At 39.0% G+C, this 24,748-nt stretch overlaps 1 protein-coding gene across 10 annotated transcripts in view; it reads left to right on the top strand.

The window, feature by feature from the left end:
- Window positions 1–24,748, top strand: part of LOC135108568 (RNA-binding protein Pasilla-like) — a 145,705-nt gene that overhangs the window by 12,855 nt on the left and 108,102 nt on the right. For 5 of the 10 annotated variants that reach the window (XR_010272351.1, XR_010272350.1, XR_010272349.1 and 2 more), the window contains exon 2: window positions 10,223–10,375. Coding sequence is in view for 5 of the 10 variants with exons in the window: in XM_064019705.1 (XP_063875775.1) it covers window positions 10,223–10,375 (153 nt within the window). In the remaining 5 variants the exon portion in view is untranslated. Of the gene's footprint in view, window positions 1–10,204; window positions 10,376–24,748 lie in introns of all 10 variants that reach the window. The other 5 variants (XR_010272348.1, XR_010272347.1, XM_064019708.1 and 2 more) reach the window with 1 other exon arrangement.

Raw genomic sequence — 24,748 nt, forward strand, 5'->3', positions numbered from 1 at the left:
GCTGGGAGACATGTAAAGAGACAACTTAGGGAAGACATTGGGAGACACACTCTAAAGAGACAAGCAGCAACTCAGGGAAGACATTTGGAGACACAATGTAAAGAGACAAGCGGCAATTTAGGGAAGATGTTGGGAGGCAGGCAGGTCGACAGGCAATTGTCACCAGTGTACTGCTAAGATTTAGCATCAAAACATGGTTCTTTCTTTCATATGTGCCTTGATTTCAATACTGGTATGATAATGATATAACAAATGGATAAAGTAAGATCATGTAGAGAGGAAAAATTAGTATTCGTCCCAAGGTACATCCCAAACCTGAGATTATTTTGCAAAGTATTAAATAATTTTGCAAAGTATTTAGCTCGTTTTGCCATATTTCTTGTTCTCTGCTTGGTGATAGTGGCTAAAAATGTTCCTAATATTTTATTAGTTTGATAACACACAAATGATGTAAAAAATTTTCCTGCCAACTGCCTATTATGTGTAAAATTCCGTCAGCTGGTGAATTTGGCATTTTTTTCAGACCATATTGAATGCCCCAATTAATTCCTGAAGGCCATTCATGAACCAAAACATTTGAAAAGTGAAACTATTTTCCCCTATAGGATTCACTGTAAAATGGATTAATTAATTCCTGGACAATATTTGTGACAACAGTACTTTGTGCACAAGTCCATGCACAAAGCTGATGAAATTAATTTTACCAGCAAACTGTTTTTCATTGATTCAAATCAAGAGTGACTTGTAAGGTTTTTAACCTTTGTTTGGTGATCATAGTCACTGCTTTGGTAACATTAGCATCCTTTATTGTTTCCCTATTCTTGAGAATGGTACAGATTGATGACTGCTGAAGTGCAAAGGGAGATCCAAGACATGAACACCATTTTCATGCTTCTGTGTGATCTCTCTCTTCAAATCTATTGTTGTCTCCTTATTTTATGTTTTGCTTTTACACTTTCACTAGCTTTCTAAGGTTCCATGGTGACTTACGGAGTAAAGAAAATAGGAAAAATTAAGCACAGCACAAGAAATATTGGCAAAATCAAAGAACTGTTCATAACTAGTTTTCTTTGAGCAAGCTCTGTGGCACAATTAATGCACACAGTGATGCCACGCTGCTGAGTAGCTTGTTTGGCAACCAAGTTATTGTATGGCAACAGGTGCAATTATGAGTTTGAAATTCAGTTTAAGAATTGATTTGTTCAAAAAGGGATTTGTCTGAAAACCGATGTTTGACTTTTCTCTAAAAACAGTTAATTTTGTTATTAAGTTGTAGTCATCAAAAACAGTGTGGAAATGGATGTTTATCTTGAGTATAAAAAGGAACATAGGAGGAGTTGAAGTTTATAGCTGTGTGAAGTTACTGTGTCCTACTATAGTATGCATGGAAAGTTGAGATCACCTGAAAAAAGCACTTTATGGTTGGCAGGGAGAACAAGCACTGTTGAATGTTCTTTGTTTATTGGCATTCCCTGTCCACTTTACAATCACCTATGGTCTGACCACTTGAATTGAGCATTTAGGCGTTGTCCTTTCTGGGGATTCTCCAGCCTGCAGTGCTGCCAGACTTATACCAAGATACACCTCATGTCAGGTACTTCCTACCTCAAAATTAAATGGTGTTGTAGTATATACGAGTATAAACTGTGATGCTCTAAAAAAGGCAAGTTAGTGTAATTTATGTTTTTTGTTTATGATACTTGCATTTTTTTTCTCTCTCTCTCTCTCTCTCTCTCTCTCTCTCTCTCTCTCTCTCTCTCTCTCTCTCTCTCTCTCTCTCTCTCTCTCTCTCTCTCTCTCTCTCTCTTGCAAACACAGCAATATTTGGCAATGTTTTCTCCAGGCGTTGTCACATCTCCATGGGTGACCGAGTGAGGTCACATGTTCAGAGTGACCGTGTTAATCCATGGTCACTTCCTCTCACCCCACCAACCAGGATGGAAGCTACCTCTCTCTCTCTCTCTCTCTCTCTCTCTCTCTCTCTCTCTCTCTCTCTCTCTCTCTCTCTCTCTCTCTCTCTCTCTCTCTCTCTCTCTCTCTCTCTCTCTCTCTCTCTCTCTCTCTCTCCACAGCTGAGAAAAAGAGCTTACTTAATCAGTAAATAAGTATTTTTTTGGGGAAAAAAATGCTAATAGGGGGTCATTAATTGATCCTTCAAGAATTGTTGCCCAGACAACAAAAGCCACCGATATGCCTTGATTTACCTCATGGTGGTGTGGAAAAAAGTCATAACTAAATAATAAAAATATGACATCATAGTTTAATGATCCATAGGCAAGTATAGATCTCTCATAGAAATAGATTTGCATGAAATGTAGATTATAAATGCAGAGAGAGAGAGGTGTGTGGGGAGCAGGGTTATTAGCAACACATAGGCTCTAATCTGATAATAGCCCAGTACAAGGTTTGGCAGTGCTGCAGGCTGGGGAATCCATGGAAAGGACAATGCCTAACCACTCAATTCAAAATGGTCAGACCATAGTATTTACTGGCATTCCCTGTCCTCTTTACAATCACCTGCTTAGGGACATTGGTTGCAAGGTTTTGCAGGTAAGGTGAAAAGGTTATCCACAGCTGTTTGACTGCAGCCTCAATTTTAGGCAAAGATGATGTGTCCATATCCTACAGCTGTTTCTTCATGTGCTACCATAAGTTTTCAATGGGATTGATATCAGGGCTATTCCCAAGCCAGTTATGAATAAAAGGAACCTCACAGTCTGGTAACCACTGTGTAACAGCCTTAAAATGTGCAGGAGCAGAATCCTATATAAACACTGTTGCCTATTTTTTCAAATGAATCATACAGCACATCATTCAAATGCTCTAAATAATTGTTTTGATTAAATTTTCATTAGCTGGGAGAATCACCAATTCACCAATTTAGCGGTGTACTTAGGATGCAATGGTCGCTGCTTGGCCTGCAGTACACTCATGATATAGATGTCCCAGTGACAGTAAAAGCTGCCTCAACACTCCACTGTACATTTCTCCTCATTCAACACTAAATTTTTCTTGCAAAACTCAATTCTCTTGCCCTTCTGTGCTGCTGTTTATTTTATTTTTTTCTCTCTCTCTCTCTCTCTCTCTCTCTCTCTCTCTCTCTCTCTCTCTCTCTCTCTCTCTCTCTCTCTCTCTCTCTCTCTCTCTCTCTCTCTCTCTCTCTCTCTCTCTCTCTCTCTCACATTAACTTTTGTACCTCAAGTCATCGTGAAACATTTGTTGCACTCCCCTCACAGACAGATTTCCCAGCAACTTTTTTACTCCCATGCTGAGCCTTGAATTCTTTGCAGTCTGCCTGGAGATAAGTGTACAGGTATTAAAGATATTCCCAGGCCTGGGAAATGGGACAAGTGCAGTAACCTTCCTGGTGTCTCTTCACCAAGTGCTGGACTGTCCTTAGCTTAACTCTTGTTTGATTTGCAATAAATTGGAGATAGTGGCCAGCTTTGAATAAAGTTATTACTTTCTTACGTTTGTTCTTGCTAGTGGCCATCTTTGAATAAAATTATTACTTCCTTACATTTGTTCTTGCTTGCGGTCACTTTGGACGAGTTGAGAGGAAAGGATGAAGCAAAACAAAGCAGCAGTTTGCTTCCGTTTGGATCATTTGATGAATATACAACCCTATCTTTTGTTGCAGCCTAGGGGCTACTGAGTTGACACAAACATTCCCTCCTTGAGTTGACACAGCATTCCTTCCTTTGCCTGGTAGAGCATAGAATGTTGCCAGATAGTAGTGCAAAAGTGTCAGAAGATCTTATGCTCTTGGGAAGGTAGTTGTGAGCCTCTTCCACATAACTCGAGAAAAAATTATGTCGGCTCTGACGTCAAAATTTTCTGTGCATACTGCAAATCCTGAACACCTCATTGCATCAGACACAAATGAAGCCTTCAAAATCAAGATAACTCACAGCATTTAGCATCAACTTGGTGTGATCCTGGCTGTGGCCTGAATAGCAAGGATGCTAGGTTGGGCAGGTTTTACTAGTTGAGCTTGCTGAGGAGCATGAGCTGGCAGGCTACCACAAATAAATTTTGTTGTTTTTGTTTATGTTTGTTTATTTTTGTCAAGATGTGCCTTAGGTAGAAAATTAATAAAAAGGCTCTCTCATAGTGCTGTTCCCTTAAACAGAAGAACCAAGGGCCATATTCATGAAATGGTCCAAGCGAGTCTTAGCTATCAAATGTTTCGTGACTAGGACAAAATGATGCAGTTTTGTAATAAACTGTGCTTGTCTGTCATAAATCAGAGTGGGATGCTAAGACTGGGTCACTCTGTCTTAGCAGCTTATGACAGACACTCCCATTGCCAAGATGCCCACTCCATAACATCTCCAGCTCAGGAATTATTTATCCATTAAGGACATATTCAATGAACTTAGGGACATAGAACTCATCAGAAGAGATTGTTAAGACTGTGCAGGTATTATTCTCTCTCTGTCACCAGTCTTGTGAAGGAAGCCTCACAGAGTGACAAAAAGAGGAACAATCCACTCATTTCCAAAATGGTGATCATAACACTTAGATATCTTGCTGCTGGGAAAAGCTATAAGGAAAGTGCAGTTGTGCAGTAGTAATGGCCTTGTGGATCATCAAGACAGCCATCCTTGCCATTTCACTATTTGAAAACCATGTTTGTTTACATTAAGGTGCTACTACAGGATCATGTTTACCTTATTTCAAAGATTGAATTACTATCATACCCACTGTGTCTTTTCTCCAAATACATAAAAATGAAGGAAATATCTAGAGAAACTCTAAATTAGTAATAAATGGCAGCTTTTGCTTCATCTTTTATTATTTGAAAACAAGTAAGCGCTACATATACCGGACAGTTATGATAGTTTCGCTCAGTTCATAATTTATGATATACAATTTACGATAGATGTTCTAGGCATCTGCCATAGCTATGACGTGTCATAATTTTATGAAGAATATTGGCCCAAAAGAGTAAGAGCCAATTCATTTTTTGAAGTGTCTTATCTTTTTTTTAAACATTTCAAATTGTAGGCAGGAGGAAAAACAAACAGGAAGAGAGTTGAAAAGAAGAGTGGTAACAAAGCATGGTAACTTACAAGATTTTTACATGTTCTAAGCTGTAATTTGGTATGTTAACTCTGTGCCTTGTTTAAGTAAAGAAAAGCCCTATGTATGTAGTTACAAATACTAATTACATACCAGACCAAGGCTGTCTCGCCCAAAAAAGGGGCAATAGTCAAGACAAGGGGCACAGTTTTCATCTTCAACACTCATTCATGAGTATTGTGGTGCAGCCTCTTGCTCTCTACTTGTCAGTACCACCAACTCAGCTGCCAGTACTGTGTCATCACCACATGATCTACTCTTCCACCTTCATATTGTCACCATTGCAGAATACAAATGCACATGCAAGGTGTCTTGGAAGGTCTTTGAGGAATCATGGTGAAAACGTGTTGACACTGTTAACAAACATAATCATGGTTTAAGTGATGGTGAGAGAGGGACTGCTGGGCAGCAGTGGGAAATGTTTACAGTATGCAAGCATTTGGAAATGTACAGAATCACTTGCCAAAATCACAGTAAATTGACAATACTGCTGGGCAGTGGAGGGAATCAAGATGTGTGTGTGTGTGTGTGTGTGTGGCATAGTGCATGTGAGATTTAAAGTGGTAGCAACTTGTGATGAAAAACTGAATTCCCATACATTTCCCTTTTGGTGCCACTGCAAATAATTGAATGTGAATGTTGAATCTACAAATGATGAAGGGTGACTATATTGACAAAAATTAGAAATGCGAAAATGAAAAACATGATGCATCATTAAAAAGCTAGACCAGTGTATGGATTAGTTTGGGAGGTTAAGATCTACAGGAGCTCCATTATGTATGCTAATTGATATTTAGCTGTCATGTTTTTTTGTATTATAATGAAATTGTGCTTTTGAGCTCTTATTTTAACCATTTTTAAGATAAAAAGAAATGTACATCTTATGATAGTAAAAAAGGCAAGTTTTAGTGAGATCATATAAGGATTAGTGGTTGCTGGTACAGACATGATAATCTTAAGGCATGTCCACACTGTGTCTTATGCTGTGCTACATGATGCTGTGTTAGGAGGGGTGGGGGGTAAATGTCCACACTATAGGGGCCACTGCCCAATGCACTGCACGCTAGCCAGTAGCATCTGAACTGCTGAAGCTGTATGGATGCGGCCATCACCAACACTACTTGTCAAGATTCACTTTTGTGTGCATTGTTGGGGCAGCTTGCATGAAGTTGAACAAAAAGGAAGAAAAGGAAGCTTTGGTCTAAGGAATGGATTTCCAAACAGAGTGTAAGGGGAAGTTGTTGACAAATTGTCTCTGAACTTGAAAGAGAATACCACGATCATTTTAAGGACTACATCAGAATGCCTGTGAATTCACTCAACAATTTGTATCAAGACTTGCACCCCTTACTGCCTTGTTCTTGTAGTTTTTATTTCTAACTTGCAACAGGCATAGATGCTCTTTCAAGAGTTCAGTGAACAGCTAAATGTTCCTACAGGTCCACTCAATGTTTTGGTCTGCCATGAGCAATGAGCAAGCAAGTGAGCAGCACCATTGTGGTGGTGAGAGAGAGGCTGAAGACAGTCATTTAGAGGAGAGGGATTGATGAGACGAAAGCTTTTGATTCCACCTTGTTTAGAAGAGCAGTATTAGTGGAACCACCCCAGACATGTGAAGCATACTCCATACATGGATGAATGAGACCCTTGTACAGAGTTAGCAGCTGGAGAGGTGAGAAAAACTGGCGGAGACATCTCAGAACGCCTAACTTCTTAGAAGCTGTTTTAGCTAGAAATAAGATGTGAAGCTTCCATTTCTGATTATATGCAAAGGACAGACCTAGGATGTTCAGTGTAGAAGAGGGGGACAGTTGAGTGTCATTGAAGAAGAGGGGATAGTTGTCTGAAAGGTTGTGTCGAGTTGATAGATGGAGGAATTGAGTTTTTGAGGCATTGAACAATACCAAGTTTGCTTTGCCCCAGTCAGAAATTTTAGAAAGATCAGAAGTCAGGTGTTCTGTGGCTTCCCTGTGTGAAATGTTTATTTCCTGAAGTGTTTGATGTCTATGAAAAGACATGAAAAAGTGCAGGGTAATGTCATCAGTGTAGGAGTGGATAGGAGAAGAAGTTTGGTTTAGAAAGTCATTGATGATTAATAAGAAGAGAGTGGGTGACATGATAGAATCCTGAGGAACACCACTGTTAATAGATTTAGGAGAAGAACAGTGACCATCTACCACAGCAGCAATAGAATGGTCAGAAAGGAAACTTGAGATGAAGTTACAAAGAGAAGGATAGAAGCCGTAGGAAGGTAGTTTGGAAATCAAAGCTTTGTGCCAGACTCTGTCAAAACCTTTTGATATGTCTAAGGCAACAGCAAAAGTTTCACCAAAATCTCTAAAAGAGGATAACCAAGACTCAGTAAGGAAAGCCAGATCACCAGTACAGCGGCCTTGACATAACCCATACTGGTGATCAGATAGAAGATTGTGAAGTAATAGATGTTTAAGGATCTTCCTGTTGAGGATAGATTCAAAAACTTTAGATAGGCAGGAAATTAAAGCAATAGGACGGTAGTTTGAGGGATTAGAACAGTCACCCTTTTTAGGAACAGGCTGAATGTAGGCAAACTTCCAGCAAAAAGGAAAGGTAGATGTTGACAGACAGAGTTGAAAGAGTTTGACTAGGCAAGGTGCAAGAACAGAGGTACAGTTTTGGAGAACAACAGGAGGGACCCCATCAGGTCCATAAGCCTTCCGAGGATTTAGGTCAGCACAGGCATGGAAAACATCATTGTGAAGTATTTTAATAGGTAGCATGAAGTAGTCAGAGGGTGGAGGAGAGGGAGGAACAAGCCCTGAATCATCCAAGGTAGTTTTTTTAGCAAAGGTTTGAGTGAAGAGTTCAGCTTTAAAGATAGATGTGATAACAGTGGTGCCATCTGGTTGAAATAAAGAGGGAAAGAAGAAGCAAAGTTATTGGAGATATTTTTGGCTAGATGCCAGAAGTCACAAGGGGAGTTAGATCTTGATAAATTTTGACATTCTATTAATGAAGGAATTTTTGGCTAGTTGGAGAACATACTTGGCATGGTTCTGGGCAGAAATATAAAGTGCATGAGATTCTGGTGATGGAAGGCTTAAGTACCTTTTATGGGCCACCTCTATCAAGTATAGCATGATAAGCTGTGTTAAACCAAGGTTTGGAAGGGTTAGGTCGAAAAAAGAGTGAGGAATGTACACCTCCATGCCAGTCACTATCACCCTTGCTATGCGCTCGGCACACAAAGACGGGTCTCTGACACAGAAGCAGTAGTCATTCCAAGGAAAATCAGCAAAATACCTCCTCAGGTCCCCCCAACTAGCAGAGGCAAAATGCCAGAGGCACCTCTGCTTAGGGGGATCCAGAGGAGAGATTGGAGCAATGGGACAAGATGCAGATAAGAGATTGTGATTGGAGGAGCCCAATGGAGAAGAGAGGGTGATGGCATAAGCAGAAGAATTAGAGGTCAGGAAAAGGTCAAGAATGTTGGGCATATCTCCAAGATGGTCAGGAATACAAGTAGGGTGTTGCACTAATTTTGCTAGATCGTTGAGGATAGCAAAGTTGAAGGGTAGTTCACCAGGATGGTCAGTGAAGGGAGAGAAAAGCCAAAGCTGGTGGTGAACATTGAAGTCTCCAAGAATGGAGATCTCTGCAAAAGGAAAGAGAGTCAGAATGTGCTCCACTTTGGAAGTTAGTAGTCAAAGAATTTCTTATAGTCAGGAGTTAGGTGAGAGGTATATAGCACAGATAAATTTAGTTTGAGAGTGACTCTGTAGTTGTAGCCAGATGGTGTAAAAATTGAAAGATTCATGAGTGTGGGCACGAGAGCAGATTAAGTCGTTGCGCACTTAAACGCAACATCCAGCTTTAGATTGAAAATGAGGATAGAGAAAGTAGGAGGGAACAGAAAAGGGGCTACTGTCAATTGCCTCAGACACCAGTGTTTCAGTGAGGAAAAGAAGATGAAGTTTAGAAGAGGAGAGGTAGTGTTCTACAGATTGAAAATTAGATCTAAGATTGCAAATGTTGCAGAAGTTAATAAAGAAAGTTGATGTGAGTGTCAAGACACTTAGGGTCATTATCAGAAGAGCAGTCCAACCTGGGGACATTTGTGGTCCCCTCCCAGATGGGGACTCTGAGGCTGGTGTATGAGTTGCCATGATAATTTTGAATTTTTGAGTGAAGGATGTGCGTGTTATTAGGTGCTTGTAGTTTTATGTGGAGGAAGAGAGTTGTCTTTAGAGGGCAGGTTGTGACTGCCCCCTTGTGTTGTGAGAAACAAAGGGAAATGTTCAGTGAGGTCACATCTGGGTTTAATGATAAGTTTACAGCACCCCCTGATCCAGTGCTTTAGATCTCACTGGGAGTAATTATCGTTTCGGCAGGTGCCTACTGCCTCCTCCTCTGAAAAGAGTGGTATGCAACTTTTTATCTTGAGCTATTGGCACAAGAGCATTGTTTGTAAGCATGTGTGTCCTCAAAATGCCAAGCTGCTTTTCCTTGTACTTACAGTTTAAGATTAAAAGCTGCTTTCCACCCTCACTTTTCACTGTTTTTAGAATCTTATAACACCATAATCTTAAGAAAAAAATCTTGTACTACTACTATTTACAGCATTATGAGGATTCCATATAAAAAGGAGCATAAAACAAAAAGCAATATAAACATTTTCAATTGTCCCTTAATTTTTTGTAGATTTGAACTTTAACACATGCATTAACTATAATTGTTCTGCCCAGTGATCAAGAAACTGCATAAGTGTTTTACAAAATAGGGCATGTGTTCTAAGTGGGAGACAGGCTTACAGCATAGGCCAATCAGTGATGAGGCTTCGAGAGCCACTGCCACTGTCTTTAATGAGGATGCAGAGGCAGGTTAAACTCCAGCTGCAAGTTAGGAATGATTGAACTACAGCCATGTAAATACCAGGAGTAAAAAAGAGTATCTTATTAATCTTTGCATGATAAACTAGTAAGTTACTTTGGAATAATGCTTCATATATATATATATATATAACAAGGACAACTTTAGTAACATGTTTATGCAAATTATGCTGATGCATTTCTTTCTGTTGATCTATTTATTGATAATTATTTTTATGAATTTCGTTTTGCTTTATATCATTTAGCAGCAGATATTTCATCTTTTTCAGACATGCAGAGTGAAGGGACATATCACCTCAAGATCCTGGTTCCTAGTGTGGCTGCAGGGGCCATTATTGGTAAAGGAGGAGAAACTATTGCACAGTTGCAGAAGGACACGACTGCCAGGGTGAAGATGTCCAAAGCCAATGATTTTTATCCTGGTAAGCTCCTTATGTTATAGCATTATACATAGTGTACACACACACTCAAAAAAGTATCATTACACATTTAGCACGATACAAACCGACACCATGGATGGATCCAGTGCCAACACGCTACTCATGTTGGTATCCCTGTATGCGTGTTTAGTACAGATGCACTTGCATGAATCAAGTGAGTAGCACTAGTAAATGAAGCAGCATAATAGCTAAATAGATACATAGATAAATAGGTAGATATTAGCTGTTTGCTATTTCTCCCATGCATGATTCTGCTGGGTCCTATTTGGCTCCTTGCACACTGACATGCTCACCAGTTGCTGAAACTACTGATTTGTTCAGTGTGTGTAAGTCATTGGACCCCACTGTAGCAATATTTTTTTGAGTGTGTGTACTTACATTACTTTTTATCTTTGTAAGTGGTATTGTACATAATATTGAATTACTGCAGTGAAGTACATTCCTTTTTATCTTTTTATCTAAGGTATACATTATATTGAATTATTACAGTGAAGTGTCTGTTGGATGGGTGGAATTTATCTTTTCACTATTTTGGTGTTGAAAATGCTTGTCAGAAGGGAGGCTTTACAATAAATGTCATTATGTGTATGATTACTATTTGAAGTGTTCTTTTATGAACCTTGTCATATCCACTTCCCTTCTCTCTTATTAAAAGGGGAACCTTGCCTGGGATTGTATCAAATTTGATAAGAAGCCATGGGGACATTATGTGTAAAAGAGTGGTTCCTACCAGGCTCTGAACAAAAAGATGTACAATTGTTGTGTTTGTAAATCAGTGGCAAAGATAGCAGAACAAAATTTCATGTATTTCAGTGTGGTACAGGACAATTTACAAGCTCTTCTGCAATAATTGAGGGAAATTATGAGTGGGCTGCCAATTATGTAAATTTGAATGCATCATCATATTGAATAGTTTATGTTCTATAAAAACACGTCTTTTGTTGTACACTTTTCATAATTGATATAAATATTAATTATCAGTAAAACCCACAAAATTTTACTTACTGACATACTTGACATAATTACTTAGTTTTTATCCTATCGTGTTTTGAAAATGTGCTTTAGTTGTAAAGTTATTTCTTAATCCAGTGATGCAAACCAAATTCTATTTTGTGAGCTAATTAGAGAATTATCAGTATTTTCTGAAGGAGGTGAAATGGTGGTGAGAAGGTAATACATTGCTGGCATCTCTGTTGACTAGGCTTTATCAATGCTGGCATCTCTGTTGACTAGGCTTATCAGCTGAACTGTGTGAAGCGGAAGAAATGAACAAGTTTCCTTATCTGAACAGAGAACAGTAGAGTAGTAATGCCTGGATTATTCAAACTTCAGCTTGGATTATAGAAACCTGAGAAATTTGAAGTGATCTGAAACAGGTTATTTATACAAAGTTCTCATACAGGTTTGAATTAGAGGGTGTTTGCTATTAATAGGATTACAGTAGTGCTTATAATTCATCAAAAGTTGTTTCTGTACAGTTGAAAACTTGTTCTGTCAAACTTCACTGTTGGGGGTCCTGAGAGTTTATATATCATTGGTTTATTTTAACCAACAGCAGGTTTTATTTTCATTGTGTTCCATTCGAGAACTTCACCTTTCTTCCTGAAACTGAGATAGATGAGGAAGTAGATGTTCTGGTTAAAACTGGTGAGTGATGGTGATGAAGAGGAGTGAGCTATCAGTCAGTGACAATGGTGAAAGGTCAGGGTGGGTGTTAGGCACTGTTATGTTTCTGTTTATGCTTTTTGATGTGCAGTGAATGTTAGAGGTAAAATATAGCAATAGGGATCACATGTAGCTGGATGTGACAGCCAAAATCATTTGAGTCAACAGAGCTGGGTGTCAACCAAAATGCAGGAAAATCTGGATATTTGGTTTCCATAACTTCTAAAGGACTGGAGGCAGCTAAGGCTGCTTTACCAGATGAGGACCAGAGGTGGTTATAACCGCTTTGCAATTTTTACATTGAATTTGGCTGCTTTTTATCAGTTTTGTAGTTTAGTCATTGGTAATACTATCTGTGAGCTAGTTAGGCAAATCTCTCTGTCTCTGCCCTGCTCTCACCATGACCAAATGTAGTGAGAGTGATTCTGATGAGTCTGATTCCCTGCCCACTCTCTCCCACCCTCAGACCTCAAGGCTACATGTATTGGCTGCTTGCACTCAGCCACTTGCTACACATCTTAGTGAGAGTGCAGTAGGGTGGGAACTCAATAAACTGTTTAGCATGCATGAAGAGAGCTCAGGGAGCTCATTTTCATTAGGTGCTAGCCATATCAGATGCATGGTAGGCAAGTGACTCCCTCTCTCCAAAAGTCTCTCCTTTTCAACTCTCTGTCTTTCCATGTCTTTCCATGACTAGTACACGTAGAGACATCTGGATGGCATCATTAGAAAGATTATGATGATGTTGAATACGATGTCTATTTCATTTGCTCTTCCATTGCAGGTTAAGTATAAGGTGTGTGTGAATATAGACTTTTTGAAATTTAGTGCTGGAGGGCCAATCAGAACAGGACAAAAATCACTACCAGTGCTGGTTCTTTTGGTGTTTTAGAGACAACACATAATATCAATGCAGTCCAAAGTGTTGGCCAGACTTCCAGATACAAAGTTCCTATACATGATAATGCCATAAGCTTGGAGAGAGTTTGAGTCAGTTTCACCTGCATTTGGTGTTGTGAGTTTCTCTAGTCTGTATGTTCTTTAAATACTGTACTTAAAGAACAAAGCTTTGAAGACTTCCCACCATCAGCATATTCCAAGCCCTCGTCTTATTTCCAGGAATGTGGGGGCACATCAGGATGCCAGAAAATGATGGTATATGTGACAACAATCTTGGCTTTTGCCAACAGTTTTGCCATAGTTTTCACCTGTAGGTGAATTCTTGATTTGGCCATTGGGACAAAATGGCTCTTGCAATAGGATAGCTAATAAAAAGTGATTAGCAGTGATTGGAACCACAAGCATAGATGAGAGTGGCAGTTGTGTGCCACTGGAATGACTAAGGCTTAGTGCTTGATGGCATGGCTATTGGAAAACAAGTAGCAGTATGGCAAGCCTGAAGAGACAGCTTAATAGATGAACATTGCAATAATGATAAAGGTAATTGTACAACAGCAGGCAAAGGCTGAGAATAGCAACACACATGGACAAATGGCTGTGAATAGCAAGCAGTATGATCAAAATTTACAAATGGCCCGGTACAAAAGCAAGAAAAAAGTACAGCACATTGTATTAAAAGTACATTTACAACCCAATGACCAATATACAAAAAGTTTATGTGAAGTGTGCACTTGACTGTGTGGGTGGATGGTTGCAATCTGTGAATATGCTTAAGAAAAATATTAATTTATTGGAGGGGAAGCAAATCTGAACGAAATGTGGGTGTGCTTATGTGTATGTAGGTTTGTGTAAAATAAAGTGTATAGAACAGGAAGTAACACACACAAAGAAATAGATAAATGCACTTTGGAAATATGTATATACAGCAGTAGTCTTGAGAGGCAAAAATCAGCTGATTGATAGCATTATTGCTAAAGGGCATACACAAAACTAACCTGATACAACATGGTCAACACTGAGAGATGATGATGCCTCTAGGAATTACAGGTGTAGGGTCTTGTGATAGTCAGTCACAGCATGTAAATTGACAATGAATCAATAAGAACCCAGTAAGAACCCCGGGAGAAACATTGATGTCATTGAAATATTGAGATTGTGAAAGTCAGGATGGGAAGAATTTAGGACTCAGGGTACAGAGGGTACTGAGGTAAAACTTGGATAATGTAAAATTCAGGAGGGTACTGTACCATAGAGTGGATTCAATAAGTAGTTAGGTAGTTTTGTGACTGCTCAGGAATAGTGTGACATACACAGTGGTAAGAGAACATAGCCAGTAATCAACTGTTTATCCTTTGCAGAAATAATTTTGTTTGGTTTGTGGCTGTTCTGTATTCATCATATTTTCAACATGACCCTTAGGAGACTTTCCAAGAGATCTTGTCATATTTGTTTGTAAAAATACATACTAGATACTATATTAACAAAGCATACATATTTGTTTTCTGCAATAGTGATAATTTGAAGGTGGAAGAGGAGAGCTTGTGGTGATGACATAACATTGGCAGTTATGTTAGTGTTTTTTTTTTTTTTTTTTTTATGTATAAGGGACACCGGCCAAGGGCAACAAAAATCCAATAAAAAAAAAAAGGCCTACTGAGATGCCAGTCCCTGAATAAGGTCAAAAGCTGTAGTCAAAAATTGAAGGAAAAGTGTCTCAAAACCTCTCTCTTGAAGGAGTTCAAGTCATAGGAAGGCAGAAATACAGAAGCAGGCAGGGAGTTCCACAGTTTACCAGAGAAAAGGATGAATAATTGAGAATACTGGTTAACTCTTACATTAGAGAGGTGGACACAACAGGGGTGAGATAAAGAAGAAAGTCTTGCAATTAGCAAGATCAGAAGAGCAGTTGGCAAGAAAATAGTGATAGAAGATAGCAAGAGATGTAATATTGGGGTGATAAGAAACAGGCTGAAGATAGTCAGTTAGAGGAGAGTGGTTGAGAAGACAAAAAACTTTTGATTCCACCCTGTCTAAAAGAATGGTTTGAGTGGAGCCCTCCCATACATGTGAAGCATACTCCATACACAGATGGATAAGGCCCCTGTACAGTGTTAACAGCACGGGGGGTGTGAGACAAACTGACAGAGACGACTCAGAATGCCTAACTTCATGAAGCTGTTTTAGCTAGAGATGAGATTATAAGTAAAAGACAGACTGAGGATGTTTAGTGTAGGAGAGGAGGATTGTTGAGTGTAATTGAAGAAGAGTGGATAGTTGTCTGGAAGGTTGTGTCGAGTTGATAGATGGAGGCATTGAAAAATACTAAGTTTACTCTGCCCCAATCAGAAATTTTAGAGAGATCAGAAGTCAAGTGTTCTGTGCCTTCTCTGTGTGAACTGTTTACTTCCTGAAGGGTTGGACGTTAATGAAAAGACCTAGAAAAGTGCAGGGTGGTATCATCAGTGTAGGAGTTGATAGGACAGAAAGTTTGGTTTAGAAGATCATTGATGAATATTAGTAATTACAGTAATATTAGTATTACATAAAATTGTCTAACTTAATATTATGTAATATTAGTATTACATAAAATTGTCTAACTTATTGTAGGACATGTAGAAAAATGAGAGAGAGAGAGAGAGAGAGAGAGAGAGAGAGAGAGACGAGACGAGACGAGACGAGACGAGATGCAAGGTGTACGTCTGTAGTGCAAATATGATTCCTGTATGATACATGTCCATCCAACCACCCCCAGCCTCTGCCCAACACTGCCTGGCAGTATAGGCAGGCATCTCATTCAATGAAAATGCACTCCCATAGTTACTAGGATAGCTATTTTTCCTCCTCCTCCTACTAGTGCTGCTATACTACTACTACTACTACTACTACTACTACTACTACTACTACTACTACTACTACTACTACTACTACTACTACTACTACTACTTTTTTTTTTTTTTTTTTTTTTTTACTACTACATTAAAATAATACCTCCACTCCATGTTTATTGATGTGTCAATTAGGGGCTCCATTACTTGGAGGTCATTAGCCCCTACTACTACTACTACTACTACTACTACTACTACTACTACTACTACTACTACTACTACTACTACTACTACTACTACTACTACTACTACTACTACCACCACCACCACTATTACTACTACTATATCAGTACTACTACTACTACTACCACCACCACCACCACTATTACTACTACTATATCAGTACTACTACTACTACTACTACTACTACTACTACTACTACTACTACTACTACTACTACTACTACTACTACTACTACTACTACTATATCAGTACTACTACTACTGCTGCTGCTACTACTACTACTACTACTACTACTACTACTACTACTACTACTACTACTACTACTACTACTACTACTACTACTACTACTACTACTACTACTACTACTACTACTACTACTACTACTACTACTACTACTACTACTACTACTACTGCTGCTGCTGCTGCTGCTGCTGCTGCTGCTTCTATTAGGACCTTTTCTTCAGTAAAAGATATTAAGACGTAATCAGTTACTGGAGAAATGGCATCAAAGAAGAGGAAAATTGAAGGTGAAAATAGAGAGTTTAGGAGTGAATGGACCGAGCATTTTGCATTTGTTCAGAATTCTAGAGGGCACCCTTTGTGCCTTATATGCAGTGAAGAACTGGCCAACAATGAAAAATCCAACCTTGAGAGGCATTTCCAGAGGAAACACAGTGACTTTGCTGAAAATTATCCAGATGGAGATGCCAGGAAAAAAGCTGTGAAGGAACTGCAGCTCAGAGCAAAGTGGAGTCAGAATGTATTCACGAAATGGGTGAAGTCCTCCAACGATACAACTACTGCCAGTTTTGTGATAAGTCATGAGATAGTAAAACATAGAAAGTCTTTTACAGATGGTGAATATTTAAAAGATTGTTTCATCAATGCAGCAATGCATCTGTTTAGAGAATTAGAAAACAAGGATGAAATAATTAAGAAAATTAAGAATGTGCCATTGTCTGCTAAAACAATGAGGGACAGTGTACTGAAACTTGCACAAGACCACCAATCAGCAAATTGTGGACATCAGTTCAGCCTGTGGCTTTTCAATTGCCTGTGATGAGTCATGTGATATTGATGGCATTGGACAAGTTGCTCTTGGCAGGTATGTCAACTCCGAAGGCCCACAAGAACTCAATGACTTGTTGCCTCTCACTGGTCAAACTAGAGGTGAGGATATATTTTCAACAACTATAACCTGCCTTAAGGAAAAAGGAATTCAGACCAACCACATTATTTCTGTTGCAACTGATGGTGCACAAAGTATGACAGGTATACGTAAGGGGTTTGTTTCTCTCTTAAAACGAGAGCTGAATGGTGAAGTAATATCATTTCACTGCATCGTTCACCAAGAGGCATTGTGTGCACAAACTTGCCCAGCAGAGTTCACTGCAAAGAGTTCGTGAAAATTATTAACAAAATAATGGCAAAAGGCTTAAACCACTAACAGTTTTGTGAACTTCTGGAAGAAGTTGATTCCCAGTATTCAGACCTCCTCTTACATAACAAAGTCCATTGGCTTTCTAGGGGTCAAGTGCTTGCATGATTTGCAGCATGCCTTGAGGAAGTGAAGAAATTTCTGGAGGAGAAAGGCCACCATGAATATGCATACCTTACAAATCCTGAATGGCTACAGAAGTTTCACTTCTTGGTGGATATCACTTCACATTTAAATGAGCTCAACAGGAAACTACAAGGAAAGGGAAACACTGCTCTGATGCTTTTGGAAGTTCTTTCCTTTGAATGAAAACTATCTTTGTTTGTTAGAGATGTTGAGAAAGCTCTCTGATTCACTTTTCCTTCATTAAAGGAATTTGGAGAAGGAACAGACTTTGAGCTGGATATTGATATCATAAAAAATGCACTAATGAAAAAAAAAATCCTTTTGAAGGACGTTTTCAAGAATTCAGAAAAGAAAAGGCCATGTTGTCATTTGTGATCAACCCCCTTGATGCGAATCAAGCAGAACTGGAACTGGAATTAGCTGATTTTCAAGGAAAAGACTTATGGACTTTAAAATTCAGAGGCATGGTCTCCAATATTGAAAACCTGGAGAAACAACATGCTACACTGGCATTTCAACACAAATGGACTGAATTGTCTGGGCTACAAAAACGAGATCATATTGTGTATGAAGTGTGGAATTCCTTACCAGTCACTTACACACACATTGGCATTCTCTCTATTTTTGGATCTACTTACCTGTGTGAACAAAGTGTTTTCTAGCATGAAATTTATAAAAAACAAACTACGCAGCCGATTGAATGATGCAAGCCTGCAGTCCTGCCTGAAACTCAAAATGACAACATATTTGCCAAACATTGAGCATCTCTCCAAAGAAACACAGGAGGAGAAATCACATTAATTAAGACTTAATTCTCTCTCTCTCTCTCTCTCTCTCTCTCTCTCTCTCTCTCTCTCTCTCTCTCTCTCTCTCTCTCTCTCTCTCTCTCTCTCTCTCTCTCTCTCTCTCTCTCTCCGGTTTAAACTCATCATGGTGACCAGATACTTATATAGTAAGAACACCTAACATGTTTGAAAAGTAATATACCATATTTGTTCACTTGCTGCCATCATAGAATTATAAAGTTAAACAAGTGTCTTTCTACTTAATTATTATAATAGTTTATTTTATGACAGCTGCTATTACTATTGATGTAATCATCATTGATAATAATAATAATAATAATAATAATAATAATAATAATAATAATCTACATTCGTAATGATTTTACGCTGTGGCTCCAGCAGCACTGTGTTCCTGTCAAGTTTGAAGAAAGTGGCTCTTCTCTAATTCTGGTTTGCTGACCTCTGACCTAGGACATAAAGAGTGATGTTGATTATGACTCCAAAATTGCTTTAAATTTTGTCTGATGAAAACTAGAATGGATACTTTAAAGTTTTATCTGACATTTTTTTCATTTTATGTGCTTGTGCAGATTTTAATAAAATCGCAAACTTGCATGTTTTTCATTTTGTCAAAAAGTGAGAAATTAGAGGAAAATGTGACTGGAAGATTTGGCAAAATAAAAAATTATGATCAGACTAAGATGTAGAATATTAAATAGTGATCACTAAAAAAAGAATGAAAGAAATTGGTTAAAAATTAGCTGAGTTATTAAAACACAAAGTCAAAAAAATTGCTTTCGAGAAAACAAGGTACAAAGTTGAGAGAGTCTTTGATTGAGGAGAGCAAACTTAGTATTGTTTATTGCCTCAAAAACTCAATTCCTCCATCTATCAACTTGACACAACTTTCCAGACAACTATTGTCTCTTCTTCAGTGACACTCAACTGCCCCCCTCTTCTACACTGAACATCCTCGGTCTGTCCTTTACTTATATCAACTGGAAACTTCACATCTCACATCCAGCTAAAGCATCTTCTATGAAGTTAGACATTCTGTGTCGTCTCTGCTAGTTTTTTCTCACTTCTCCCCCCCCCCCCATTCCCAGTTGATAACTTTACAGGGGCCTTATCTCTCCATGTATGGAGTATGCCTCATGTAAAGGGGGATTCCACTCACACTACTATTTTAGAGAGGGTGGAATCAAAAGCTTTTCATCTTAACAACTCTCTTCTAACTAACTGATTAACTCTAATCACAGCAGTGTTGCAGCTCTTTTTTTTTTTTCTTATGTAGGAAGGATACTGGCCAAGGGCAACAAAAATCTAATAAAAAAAAATGCCCACTGAAATGCCAGTCCCTTAAAAGGGTCAAAGCAGTGGTCAAAAATTGGTGGATAAGTGTCTTGAAACCTCCCTCTTGAAGGAATTCAAGTCATAGGAAGGTGGAAATACAGAAGCAGGCAAGGAGTTCCAGAGTTTACCAGAGAAAGGGATGAATGATTGAGAATACTGGTTAACTCTTGCGTTAGAGAGGTGGACAGAATAGGGGTGAGAGAAAGAAGAAAGTCTTGTGCAGCGAGGCCGCGGAAGGAGGGGAGGCATGCAGTTAGCAAGATCAGAAGAGCAGTTGGCATGAAAATAACGGTAGAAGACAGCTAGATATGCAACATTGTGGCGGTGAGAGAGGGGCTGAAGACAGTCAGTTAGAGGAGTGGAGTTGATGAGACGAAAAGCTTTTGATTCCACCCTGTCTAGAAGAGCAGTATGAGTGGAACCCCCCCAGACATGTGAAGCATACTCCATACATGGATGGATAAGGCCCTTGTACAGAGTTAGCAGCTGGGGGGGTGAGAAAAACTGGCGGAGATGTCTCAGAACACCTAACTTCATAGAAGCTGTTTTAGCTAGAGATGAGATGTGAAGTTTCCAGTTCAGATTATAAGTAAAGGACAGACCAAGGATGTTCAGTGTAGAAGAGGGGGACAGTTGAGTGTCATTGAAGAAGAGGGGATAGTTGTCTGGAAGATTGTGTCGAGTTGATAGATGGAGGAATTGAGTTTTTGAGGCATTGAACAATACCAAGTTTGCTCTGGCCCAATCAGAAATTTTAGAAAGATCAGAAGTCAGGCGTTCTGTGGCTTCCCTGCGTGAAATGTTTACTTCCTGAAGGGTTGGACGTCTATGAAAAGACGTGGAAAAGTGCAGGGTGGTATCATCAGCATAGGAGTGGATAGAACAAGAAGTTTGGTTTAGAAGATCATTAATGAATAATAAGAAGAGAGTGGGTGACAGGACAGAACCCTGAGGAACACCACTGTTAATAGATTTAGGAGAAGAACAGTGACCGTCTACCACAGCAGCAATAGAACGGTCAGAAAGGAAACTTGAGATGAAGTTACAGAGAGAAGGATAGAAACCGTAGGAGGGTAGTTTTGAAATCAAAGCTTTGTGCCAGACTCTATCAAAGGCTTTTGATATGTCCAAGGCAACAGCAAAAGTTTCACCAAAGTCTCTAAAAGAGGATGACCAAGACTCAGTAAGGAAAGCCAAAAGATCACCAGTAGAGCGGCCTTGACGGAACCCATACTGGCGATCAGATAGAAGGTTGTGAAGTGATAGATGTTTAAGAATCTTCCTGTTGAGGATAGATTCAAAAACTTTAGATAAGCAGGAAATTAACGCAATAGGACGGTAGTTTGAGGGATTAGAGCGGTCACCCTTTTTAGGAACAGGTTGAATGTAGGCAAACTTCCAGCAAGAAGGAAAGGTAGATGTTGACAGACAGAGCTGAAAGAGTTTGATTAGGCAAGGTGCAAGCACGGAGGCACAGTTTCGGAGAACAATAGGAGGGACCCCATCAGGTCCATAAGGTCTTGCTGTCTTCTACCATTATTTTCCCACTAACTGCTCCTTTGATATTGCTAACTGCAAACCTCCCCTCCTCCTGTGGCCTGGCTGCACAAGACTCTTCTTTCTCCCTTACCTATTCTGTCCACTTTTCTAATGCAAGAGTTAACCAGTATTCTCAGTCATTCATCCCTTTTTCTGGTAAAGTTTAGAACTCCCTGCCTGCTTCTTTATTTCCTCCTTCCTATGATGTGAACTCTTTCAAGAGAGGTTTTTATTTCATTTATTTATTTATTTATTTATTTATTTATTTATTATTATTATTATTATTATTATTATTATTATTATTATTATTATTATTATTATTATTATTATTATTATTATTTAATTTAATTTAATTAATTAATTAATTTATTTATTTAATTTTTTATTCCATATGACAGCTCTATGGGAACTGACATGAAGTGGGCCTTTCTTTTTATTAAAAAACTTTTTGCCCTTGACCAGTGGTTCTCATACACACACACACACACTACATTTTTTTTCCATAACTTTATGATGAAAATATTTTTTTCCACAAAACATTCTTGTAAAATAGGGGCACATCAAATATGATATATTGTAATGTGCAGCAGGATAATACAATGAAGAAATTAAGAATGATGAAAGAAAAAAAGATAAAAAAAAAACGAGAGAGAGAGAGAGAGAGAGAGAGAGAGAGAGAGAGAGAGAGAGAGAGAGAGAGAGAGAGTGTGGGTCCAGACACCAGATTTATGATGCTGAGTCGTTGCTCACTGCCAGTAACTTACTATAAGAATTTCTGTGCCTAGACACTCTCCTTCCCCGATTAATTTACCTTATTTCCCTTTCATTAATCAGTTTGCGTCATACACAGTTCACATCAGAAGAGATGCCCTTGACAAAGAAATAATCTGGCCCCCTTTGTTTGCTCATGAGAATTTTTAGAAGTAAGGTATTTTATTCAAGTAGAGACAGCATGAGGAATGGGTGTGGACACATGTCTGTATGTGTGTTGCACCCCTTCTACCCCTCCTTTAGCAGCAGCGTAGGAAGATGATTGGAGCACTTTCTCATGCCAGACGTTACCCTGTTGTTGGAAGGAGCATATGTGCTCTAGTATTTACCGTAGACTAAGGCGGGATACTAGATAGCCTGGTCAGTTGCCTTAAGGGGAGTAAGTGAGTCATTATCAGCCATATGCCCCAGCCCATTCATATAGAATAGGAGTCCCTGTAGTAGTCTGCCAGTAGGTGTAGTAGTGAATTACACACTACACTCAGGAAGTGACACCTTGGCTGTACAAGTGTACAAGTCGAGTTTTGTGCACATTGAGCAGTGACTGACCCTCCTGTGTGTTCGTGGGCACTCTCCCATTTTGTAATAGTTTCTTGTGTCTTTTGTTAGTGTCCCTGTTTGTTTTAAATGCTGTTGCAGATTGAGGCAGTTCAGCCGCAGAAAACTTAAGTAATTCATCGCTTAGTAAATTTTACTCCCTTCCCCGGTCCTGACAAGGCATGTTGCTCAGGAGGCCGTAAACAATACTACTCAGCTTGGGGTTATAACACACTGTTGGGCAGTGGGAGGACCATGATGATGGCTGGAAGCCCAATGGGGTATTATACCTCAATCATGTGTGTTATTGTGTGTTAACTGTTTTTCCTAGATGTGGTTGTTGATTCTTCTGCAGCTGTGGGTGTTAGGGGATGTTTGGAGCATCTCCTTTGGCTGTGGGTAGGTAAAACAGATTGGCAACCTCAAATTAGTGTGACCTGGAGTTATGACTGTCATGAATAGGGTGCGGGAGTTACTAGGGACCCTGTACACCCGTTTGTGAATCCTGCACTGAGTCCACATACGAGGTAGCTCAGTGAAGCTAGTCCAGGTGCGGCAGCTTGGTGAAGGGGCTGGGAATTAGAGACGTCGCAGTCAGCGTTTTGATACCAGAAAGCGCCAGAATTCGGACATTCAGGGGTAGCACCTCTTCTTGAGGAAACTGTGTTTCAATGTTGCACTGTGTGGATGTTGAGGCGTTAGGTGCTGCAATGACATCTTGCCCTTGGCACTGGAGACTGTTTGCCTTCCTATTAATAACTGCATGATGGTTTCTTCCCCACCCATTATAAGCGAATAAAGTTGGGTCTGAATGTTCAGGTGATGGTCCATTGTTCCAGTCCAAAAAGTGTAAGGAGCATACAGTGTGATTCTGTGTTGCCTTCCATCCACCTCCACGCCTGCACCTCTCCTCCCACATCTTCCTCCTTTTAGGTTCCTTTTTTGCACTTGGAAATCTCACAAATCGTTTGACATCTTCAGTTACTTGGTCTGTCTCTCTTCCCTTTTCTTGAGTCTGATGTGCAGTCTGCTACGGCACACGTAAAATTCGGCATACTTGTAGCTTCCAGGCTCCAGCTTGATCTTGATGGTACAGGTTGACCCAGTATTTCTGAGTCAGGCCTTTGTATCGGCAGAACTGAGAGGCTATTCTTTACACTTTACACTCCTTCCTAATGGCGCGCGGCGCTTTCTTTAACTGAAGAGTCATGATCAAGATAAGTACGTCGTACGTCCGCCAGCGGTGCTGTTCTTTTTTTTATTTCACTGATTACTTTCATATACAGGACGTGTCAGTGATATCTGATATTTTTCAACACTCCCAGATAAAATGCACAAGCCGAAATCAACATCCTTTTATTTTTACTGTTCATACTTAAAAAAAATCATTACCTATTTTTAGTTTTATCTTATAATTCAATTAACAAAGCCTTATCATACACCAGTAAGTATGAATATTAATATTAAGGGTTATATTTTTAATTTTAGATACACTTGTGCAGCAATTCATGCTGTACTTTTCCTGCACATCGATTTCAGATTTAGCTAAGACACCCCTTTGCCCCAGGAAATCGGGAGACAATTAAAAATGCTGGCGCTGATAGGTATCTACCAGCCTCACTGCGACGTCTCGAATTGCGGCCATAACAACATATATATATATATATATATATATATATATATATATATATATATATATATATATATATATATATATATATATATGTATATATATATATATATATATATATATATATATATATATATATATATATATATATATATATATATATATATATATATATATATATATATATATATATATATATATATATATATAATTTGTCTAACCCTTAAAGGATAGGCGAGTTGGTGCGAATCATGTCTCAGGGTGGGGATTTTTAAGAAGTGGTTGATTTTACCACTATCGTATATCCTTATATAGGTACTTAATGTAGAGCTGTAAAACCAAAACAGAAAGAAGCACCAACCCTTCTTCTTTCCAACAGTGTTATTGTCAGAATTCTAGGTGTTGTAATTTAGCTGTGAGTAGAGGTTGAACAATATCTCCTCTCTCTGGATGACCAGGTGTGTGTTCATTTGACTGGTTATGGCTGTGGCTACAGCTGATGTGCACGTAGCTTCGTTCTCCTCACTGTTCACTGGTGCTGCC

Source organism: Scylla paramamosain, chromosome 17 (assembly GCF_035594125.1).
Source record: "Scylla paramamosain isolate STU-SP2022 chromosome 17, ASM3559412v1, whole genome shotgun sequence".
Lineage (NCBI taxonomy): Eukaryota > Metazoa > Arthropoda > Malacostraca > Decapoda > Portunidae > Scylla > Scylla paramamosain.